At 43.3% G+C, this 8,942-nt stretch overlaps 3 protein-coding genes across 3 annotated transcripts; all 3 read right to left on the reverse strand.

Moving 5' to 3' along the window:
• Window positions 1-646: 646 nt before the first annotated feature.
• On the reverse strand, window positions 647-1,297 carry LOC134203040 (uncharacterized). Its single transcript, XM_062678019.1, has one exon. The coding sequence runs from the start codon at window positions 1,295-1,297 to the stop codon at window positions 647-649; it is 651 nt and encodes a 216-aa protein (XP_062534003.1).
• Window positions 1,298-1,388: 91 nt separating this feature from the next.
• On the reverse strand, window positions 1,389-2,847 carry LOC134203041 (uncharacterized). The gene is made up of 2 exons (XM_062678020.1): window positions 1,588-2,847; window positions 1,389-1,481 (listed from the first exon to the last, which is right to left on the reverse strand). Exons 1-2 carry the CDS (start codon window positions 2,845-2,847, stop codon window positions 1,389-1,391), a joined length of 1,353 nt encoding a protein of 450 aa, XP_062534004.1.
• Window positions 2,848-2,898: 51 nt separating this feature from the next.
• On the reverse strand, window positions 2,899-6,834 carry LOC134203042 (uncharacterized). The gene has a single exon (XM_062678021.1). The coding sequence runs from the start codon at window positions 6,832-6,834 to the stop codon at window positions 2,899-2,901; it is 3,936 nt and encodes a 1,311-aa protein (XP_062534005.1).
• Between the last annotated feature and the right edge of the window lie 2,108 nt (window positions 6,835-8,942).

Here is an 8,942-nt window from a genome sequence, read left to right on the forward strand (position 1 = left end):
AAAACCCATAATAAGACTTAACGGGTTTTAGATTTTTTTTTCGAATTTCTGGGGATTTTTAGCCTTTTCACCCATGAGTTTATAGGAAATAATAGATAATGCAAAGGTTAGATGAAATGTATTATGAATGTACATCGATAATTGTTCGGGAAGGAAAAACGGCCGACTCTTTTTAGCATAACGCTTAAAGCTGTAAATATTTATTTTAGTTAATTAGAATTCATTTTAAGAAACACTATTCCATCTTACATATTCGGATCACCCTAATATTCAAATTTCCTCGAACAAACAATTTCTATGCCTGGTTCTTAGCGCTATAATGAATTTAGTGGGGAATTATTGTAGGTTTTATTTCATTTAAAAAGAAATCGATTCTTACTTGTTTCGCCTCAAATATTCGCGAATCTGTTGATTTACGGCAAGGGCAAGCACTGGCACCTAGGATCACTATGGGGACATAGTTAAATCTTTAGCGTTCTGTATTAAATAAGACAAATAGTTAGCTAACCTATAATGCTAGTTCAGTATACACGTATGTATACGACGATCTTAGCTAAATCACTGCCACTAAACCGCAATCATTTTTAACAACGCACTCAAATTATCGACTTGTGCAACTATAATTCAATATTCAATATATTAATTATTAAGAGTTGTCTCCTGCTGACAAGGTTGCCAAATTTTGAGTGGCGTCGTCAACATCCCCCTCCTCGTAAGGCTGAGTGTCGGTCTCAGCTTTACTGGTTCCTGCGACGTCTAGCACTGCCAGTTTGGTAACCAGTCTTCTAAAAACTCCGCTCGATGTCTGCACAATCCCTTGACGAACTCTGCCGTCACGACCTCGCACCACATCCAAGATTCGTCCTCGAGTCCACCCGTTGCGTCTCTTATCTTCGACTATAACCACTAAGTCTCCAACCTCAATTGCCTTGACATCTCCAAACCATTTAGTACGCCGTGTAAGCGTAGGAAGGTATTCCCGTATCCAGCGCTTCCAAAAATGATCCAAGTTTGCTTGTAAGGTATCCCAACTTTTGCGAAGTACTTTTTCGGGGCAGCCTACTTCTCTCGAAGGTTGCTTCACGCCACTTGAACTCCCCAACAGAAAATGGTTTGGCGTAAGCGCCTCTTGTTCTGGAGCATCCAGCGGCAAATATGTCAAAGGGCGGGAATTTACGATTGACTCTGCTTCGATCAGGTATGTTAACAGTGCTTCATCATCGAGTTTCCTGTCCTGCGGTAGGCTTGTTAGCGCAGTCTTGATGGAGCGTACAAGACGCTCCCATGAACCCCCCATGTGTGGGGCAGATGTGGTATGAAGTACCACTTCGTTTTCGTATTGGTGAACGATGCTGCTGCCTCTTCATCGATTCGCTTCATCTGGTCTCTCAAAACTCCATCTGCCCCGACGAAATTACGTCCATTGTCGGAGTATATTTCCAATGGTGCTCCTCGGCGACAAACGAATCTGCGGATGCAGGCTATGCAGGATGGAGTGGACAGGTCATAAGCAACCTCAACATGCACAGCACGAGTCGTCAAGCAAGTGATAAGGCAGACCCACCGTTTCGCGTTTGATCGACCTACCTTGACGAGAAGAGGGCCAAAGTAGTCGACTCCAATATAACTGAAAGGTCGCACCCCTGGTGACAGTCGAGCTTCTGGCAATGGTCCCATTTTAGGGACGGTCGGTTGTGCCTTATAAACTTTGCACCATTGACAATTCCTTGATACGGTCTTTACAACCACACGAATCCGTGGAATGTAGTATCTTTGCCGAAGCTCGTTGACGATCGTCTCCGTATTACCGTGAAGGTACTTCCTGTGGTAAAAGTTGACGATCAAGTTCGTCACATGGTGTTTCCATGGGAGTATAACAGGATACTTAAGGTCATATTGATCCACGCGCGCAGCTCCAGTTCGGCTGTCGATTCGCAAAACCCTGAACTCGTCTAGCATTGGCGTAAGCTTGTATAGCGAGCTGGTTTTATCAAGTGTACGCCGCTGATCTTCCGGGAGATGTTTGTTGTTCTCCATGATAGACACCTCGTCCGGATAAACTGTCCATTGTACCATCCTCCAGATTAAAGTCTCCGCTGCTTTTAGTTCATCGTGAGTTGGTCCTTTCTCAACGCTAGAGTTTGTTTTTCGGGCGTTGTGGATGGTGAAAAAATGGTAAACGTAAGCCACAGCACGAAGTAGTCTATTCCAATTGGAAAACCGTTCGAAATTGATAAGAGGCGAACTTATTTCGTGATACATTTGGCATGGACGTAGTTCTTCGTCTGTTAAGTTAATCGGCGTTTTTGGTTTCGGCCAATGTTCTTCCGGCAGGCCTAGAAATTCCGGTCCTTGGATCCAGCGGCTTTCCTCGTCGAAACAAGGCCCCTTGCCCCATTTTGTGGCTTCATCGGCGATATTGTGTCTACTTGGAACCCATCTCCATTCATTTTCCTTTGACAACGAGAGAACTTCGCCAACCCGACAAGCAACAAACTGCGAATATCTGCGGTGATCGGAGCAAAGCCAGGCCAAAACGGTTTTGGAATCTGACCAACAGTAGCGTTGGTGTATCGGGACCGTGTGATTTTCCCCTACGAATGATAGTAATCGTGCTCCCAAAACGGCTGCCATCAGCTCCAAACGTGGAATGGAGGCGTATTTGATCGGCGCAACCTTAGTTTTATCAGTTACGAGAAAGCATTGTGGATTGCCTTCCGCATCAACGATCCTGAAGTATACGACAGCCGAATACGCCGCCTCGCTGGCGTCGACAAATAGATGTGCTTGTAATGTGCCATCCAGTTCCGCGCTGGCAGCCTTGAAGTAGCATCGAGGTATCTGCATCTCCGCTACTTTGTCAAAAAGCTCGATCAATTTCCGCAACCGATGTACAACTTAATCATCCACGCACTCGAACCCGCTCACTCCGCCTCGCCATACATCCTGCATAATTATTTTGCCATGTACTAGGAAAGCCGCAAGAACCCCAAGCGGGTCAAAAAGACTCATAACAGTCTTCAGTATTTGGCGTTTCGTGGGAACAGCTTTAGAATGGATAAGTTCCTCTATTTCTGTCCTGAACTTTGTTGAGAAACACAGCGTATCGGTTTCTGTCATCCAAAGCATACCGAGTACCCTCTCGGTTTCACTGGAACCTGCTGTCGTCAAATCCTTCGTAGTAGCCTTTGGTACTTCTCCCAGATGTTTTAGAACCGCCAAATTATTGCTCGACCAATTCCGAATCACAAATCCGCCGTTTGAATGTATATAACGAACTTGTTCAGCGACTCTTTTCGCTTCCGCCGTATCCTCGAAACTGTCGAGGTAATCATCAACATAATGGCGATTTAAAATTGCCTCTACCGCCCTGGGAAACTGGGTTTCATGATCCTTCGCGTTTCGATTTTTGACAAATTGTGCTGATGAAGGGGAACTTGCCGAGCCAAAGGTTAGTACATCCATCAAGAATACTTTTGGCGGTTCTGCAGCAGAATCACGCCAAAGGAAGCGTTGGGCATGTCGGTCTTCTGCGGCGACACGAATTTGGTGAAACATTTCCATTATGTCACCACAGACGGCCACCGGATACTGGCGATATCGGAAAAGCACGGAGGGTAACGGAACCAGAAGATCAGGTCCCGGGAGCAGAAATGTGTTTAACGAAACACCGTCGACTTTTGCCGCCGCATCCCAAATTATCCGTACCTTAGATGGCTTCTTGGCATTAACTACAGTACCCAAAGGAAGGTACCATACGCGTCTGGGATCGGCTTCGTCCAGTTCCACTTCTGTAGCCTGGTGGGCATATCCTTTCTCCTGATATTCCTGCAGTTGTTTGTGCAAGTTTGCCTTCAGGTCTGGATCACGTGCCATACGTCTCTCCAAACACTTCAACCGTTGTAGGGCCATTGGGAAACTGTCGGGAAGCTCAATGTGGTCGAATTTCCACAATAGGCCTGTTGCAAAGTGGTTTTCATTCCTACGGGTGGTTTCGTCAAGAGTTCGCCTTGCTCTTTGGATCTCAACCGATTCTATCGGTTTTATTGCACGTAGTCCGGTGTCTTCTGCGTCGAAGTACTCGCGAATCAGGTTGTCTAGTCTCTTCGTGTCACATTCGCAAATATGGTAACTGAAATGCTTCGTATCATGGTCCTCTGCCAGGCGTCCGTATACACACCATCCTATACGTGTTTTTGTAGCTATGGGACCTTCTGATCCCTCCACAATCTTTTGCGGTACAGCTAGAGATAGATTCCGCAAGCCAATCAACAATTGAGGCTTCGCATTATTATAGCTGCGGATTGGTAATCCTGCTAGATGCTGATACTTTTCTTGGAGTTCTTCGAAGCAGAGCGTTTGAGAAGATAAATTCAGGCACTCCACGGTTCTAGCGTTGTTCAAGCTGTATTTTTTCCGGCAACCCAGCTCGGAGATTTCAAGTGTAACGATTCGCGAGCTGTCTTCGGAGCGTGTAATATCGGCAGTCCATTTCAAGCACAGTGGTATTACCGGGCCTTTTAGATCTAACTGCTTCGCTAGACCTTTTTCCACTAATGTGGCAGACGAGCCCTCGTCCAAAAAGGCGAAGGTGTCAATGGATTTCGATGGTCCCCGTACAGTTACTGGAATGATGCGGAAAAGTACGGATTGATTGCAGTGGTGATACGTGTGACTCTCCGTTGCCCCAGAGGACGAAATACTTCCAGCTCTCGCCGTTGCCGGCGCGTGTAGTAATGGATGATGGCGATACTGACACCCTTCGATTTCACATCTAGATGAACTCCTACATGCTCTCCGTCCGTGTTGGCTTAAGCAACAGCGACAGAGTTTCAATGCGGTGATTGTTTTCCACCGGCTATCTACGCTACATTTTTTAAACGAGTCGCAGTCTTTGACGCGATGACTGCCCTTTTCACAGACCGGACAGGTTCTTGAAATTTCATTCTTGCGTTGAGTTGACCGCGTAACATCGGCAGCCTCCACATGCGAGTAAATATGCCCCTTTTCTTTTGTTTTTGGCTTTTCGGGTCTGTACAAGACTATCTTACTCACTGATTCTACCACGGATGACATAAAGGTGCTGAAGGTTTGAAGGTTTGCATCTGGGAAATGGATCAACTGCTGAGCCCACTGCATCTTCACACCGGCTGGTAGTTTCTCTACCAGTTCTTGTAGTAGAACAGGATTGGAGAGATGATTTCGCTGCTCTGCGGCAATAAGGTGGCTGACCAGGTTTCTGACAGCCACGCCAAAATCGATCAGGGTTTCCAACCGTTCTGATTTCGGTGCAGGGGCATCCCGAACGTTTCTAATCAGCTTGCTAATTATTATTTCAGGCCGCCCATACAGCGTTTGGAGCGTGCGGATAACTTCCGGGACAGAGTCTGGATTCAGCAAGTTATACCGCACCGATTTCAATGCGTTGCCTTTAAGACAACGCTGAAGGCGTGCCAGGTTTTCTACTCTACTGAACCCACAAGCCGAAGTGCTGTTGCGAAAGTTGCTTATAAATATCGGCCAATCTTCCGGGTTGCCGTAAAACTCAGGCAGATCTCTGGGCATCACTTGTCTTGCCGAAAGTTGTTCGGGAGACGGTCGACGCTCTTCCGGAAAGAATGGATCTGCCACTGGTCCTTGCGAATTTGATTGTTGCTGTTGCGGAGTACTGATTTGACCAATATCCGTCGAGCGCGCGAAAGTGTTACGCGGCTGCTCGCGTAAGCGGGGACCGTTCACCTGGAATGGGTCCGTCCAACTGCACTCGCGAGTATCGTAAATGGGAATGGAATTTTCGGCTACTTTAGCTTGAACTGCATTGGACTGGTGAACCGGGGTCTCGACTAGAGCTGGTCTAGTAGGAATTGATGGGGCAGTCTTAGGAATTGCCCCTTTTGATACGTTGCGTAGTGGCCATAGTGATTCGGCCACCGGTCGTAGTGGACGTTGATGTAGCTGTAATTTACACTTCTGAAGCTCTTCTTGGAGATCTTGCAGAACCTGGCGATCAACCTTTGAGGCTTCCTGGCACTTCAGTAGTTGAGATTTCAGAAGCTGGTAGTCAGCTGGAACTTTGTTGGGCACCTTTTCATCACGTACCTTTTGAATCCGTCTCACAACAACTGTTCGTTTTACTTGATCCTTGTTTATATCGAGGTTACTGACCTCGACCGATTTGCTATCAGTAACGACATCGGTTTGATCAAGCGATATTATGATCGGTGGCGAGCGATCTGGATCGGCATTTGTTTTGATTGTGCCTACGGCACCATCTTCATCTTCAGGCGAGTGGTTGGCGGGGTTCGGCTGAGGGGCGTTGGCGGCAGAGGGGATCTTCGGGTCGGTGAGCGACTTGCTCACTTGGAGCGACGCTGCTACCTCCCCAACCCAATCGTGAACATGCCTCTCTCGTTCTCGGGCTTCAATTTGCGCGATATGACTGCGTACGCTGCGAGTCTCAGCTTCCTCGTCTAACGCACACTGTTCCATGAGATCATACTTAGTTTTTAAAAACTCTTTCTCCAAGCTAATCGCGAGTTCTTTTTTCCGCAACTCTTTTTCCTCTGCTAGTCGTTGCAGGCTAATCTCAAGCAGCGCTCTCCGGTTCGACGACGTTGTCCGAGTTGAGACAGATCGTGGCGGTGGTGGAGATAGACACTTGACACATATCCAATTAGTCTGGTTGGCTACAGAAGCATCGACTTTGGCACAGGAGAAATGCCACCAAGCAGTGCATTTATCACACTGTACAATGTCGTCAGCGGTGTCGGGTCGAACACACCCAGCGCATTTATAGCCATCGGGGCTGTCGGGCTCGGAGCTTATATTCGACATCTATGCCGAATATCTTTAAGATTTGTTCGGGAAGGAAAAACGGCCGACTCTTTTTAGCATAACGCTTAAAGCTGTAAATATTTATTTTAGTTAATTAGAATTCATTTTAAGAAACACTATTCCATCTTACATATTCGGATCACCCTAATATTCAAATTTCCTCGAACAAACAATTTCTATGCCTGGTTCTTAGCGCTATAATGAATTTAGTGGGGAATTATTGTAGGTTTTATTTCATTTAAAAAGAAATCGATTCTTACTTGTTTCGCTTCAAATATTCGCGAATCTGTTGATTTACGGCAAGGGCAAGCACTGGCACCTAGGATCACTATGGGGACATAGTTAAATCTTTAGCGTTCTGTATTAAATAAGACAAATAGTTAGCTAACCTATAATGCTAGTTCAGTATACACGTATGTATACGACGATCTTAGCTAAACCACTGCCACTAAACCGCAATCATTTTTAACAACGCACTCAAATTATCGACTTGTGCAACTATAATTCAATATTCAATATATTAATTATTAAGAGAATAAATGCACATCAAATCCGTAGCCTGCATATAAATCTTATCACTTCTAACAGCATCTATAATCTATTGTTGCTTCGTAGCGATGGGTGTATCATTCGTTGGCTCGGCTTCGGAGCAGTTGTCTCCTGCTGACAAGGTTGCCAAATTTTGAGTGGCGTCGTCAACAATAATAATAAAATGACATATAAACGAGTTGAAACCGCCTCGGGCTGAAATTTTCAATAATGATGAGAATAATAATAATAATAATAATAATAATAAAGGACATATAATTTACGTTGTGCATCAATATATATTTTTGTTTGAGTCACTTCCTCTGATTTGTTTTATTTCGGTTCATATTATTTCTATTAAATATTTTGTTGTTTAAATTTATAATCTTTTTTTTTATTCACATATTTATTTTAAAATTGATATTGTTTTTTTTTTATTTTCATATTACTCTCACAACACCACAGTCACTAAGTTATCAATCATCATTTTAGCTCCCACACATTATCCGAATTTATTTTGTTACTATTGTTTTATCCTTTTTTTTTAGTTATTTACTTTCGCTGTTGTTCAGTTTAACAATTTCTCTTGTTATTTTTTTTTTGTATTAAAGTTTGATTGAAATTAAAATTAAGAAAGGTAGCTTTCGAAAATGTACTTAGTACACTTATCATGTTTTGTTTGAAACTATTTTTGTCTTTCTCGTATATTTTTGTTTTTGTTCTACTGAAAAAATGATTCAAATTTTGAGCGATATTCTGATATGATGCAAAAGCAAAAGAATTAAATTGAAAGTTTTATTAGTCTTTACATTTTTAAGGAAGAAGTGAAAATGATTAAAAATTATTAGAATACTATCGAATTGTTCTATGCAAAAAATAATTTTATCTTTATTTTACTGAAATTGAGATTTTTGTTATTAATTTTGTTTAGAGTTATGATGATTCGTACGAATCATTATTTGTTATATTTGTAGAGTATTGTAGATAATTTTTGTACCGTGGTGCATCGAAACCCGTACATTTAAGCACTTCAGTATATGAAAAAACCAACACCTGCCGAATCGAAATCCGTCCATCGTGGACGGATTTCGAATCATAGGATCATTATCCGTACAGCTATTTCATAACAAAATATTTAAATTTAACCTGGCCAATTGATCAGACTAACACTGTGAATAGCGCAATATGCACCTTGAGAAGCGATCCCTTTGTTATTTATGCTGCTGATCTTACTCTATTAATTGCGATTTGCAATTTAAATACACTCACTTTCGGTGCAATTGCGTCCAACACGCGAACAAAATGGCGCCTAAAGCCTCGCGTTTGCGGGGTAGAGATTTGTTTTTTCATTGTGTTATTTTAATTTCATAGCCTACTTTCCGTTTGAATAACCAGAAAGCTTACTGTCAAGTATAAGATCAGGATAAGATAAATGATTAATAAATTAATTCCCTCAAAACCCCTTTATTTTATTGATACCTCACGAAGTGGACGGATTTCGGTGCTGTACAGATTTCGGTCCCCCACGGTAGTTAAGAATTTTATTTGAATGTGTAATATGTTTAATAAGATGGATACTA

Source organism: Armigeres subalbatus, unplaced genomic scaffold (genome assembly GCF_024139115.2).
Source record: "Armigeres subalbatus isolate Guangzhou_Male unplaced genomic scaffold, GZ_Asu_2 Contig1602, whole genome shotgun sequence".
NCBI classification, from domain to species: Eukaryota; Metazoa; Arthropoda; class Insecta; order Diptera; family Culicidae; genus Armigeres; species Armigeres subalbatus.

Bases quoted from the DNA above. Each gene is read 5' to 3' on its own strand.
- LOC134203042 (XM_062678021.1), bottom strand. From the start codon at position 6,834: ATGTCGAATATAAGCTCCGAGCCCGACAGCCCCGATGGCTATAAATGC.
- LOC134203040 (XM_062678019.1), bottom strand. From the start codon at position 1,297: ATGGGGGGTTCATGGGAGCGTCTTGTACGCTCCATCAAGACTGCGCTA.
- LOC134203041 (XM_062678020.1), bottom strand. From the start codon at position 2,847: ATGCAGATACCTCGATGCTACTTCAAGGCTGCCAGCGCGGAACTGGAT. The intron at 1,482-1,587 runs GTAGGTCGATCA...CATCCTGCATAG, and splicing joins TTGGCCCTCTTCTCGTCAAG to CCTGCATCCGCAGATTCGTT.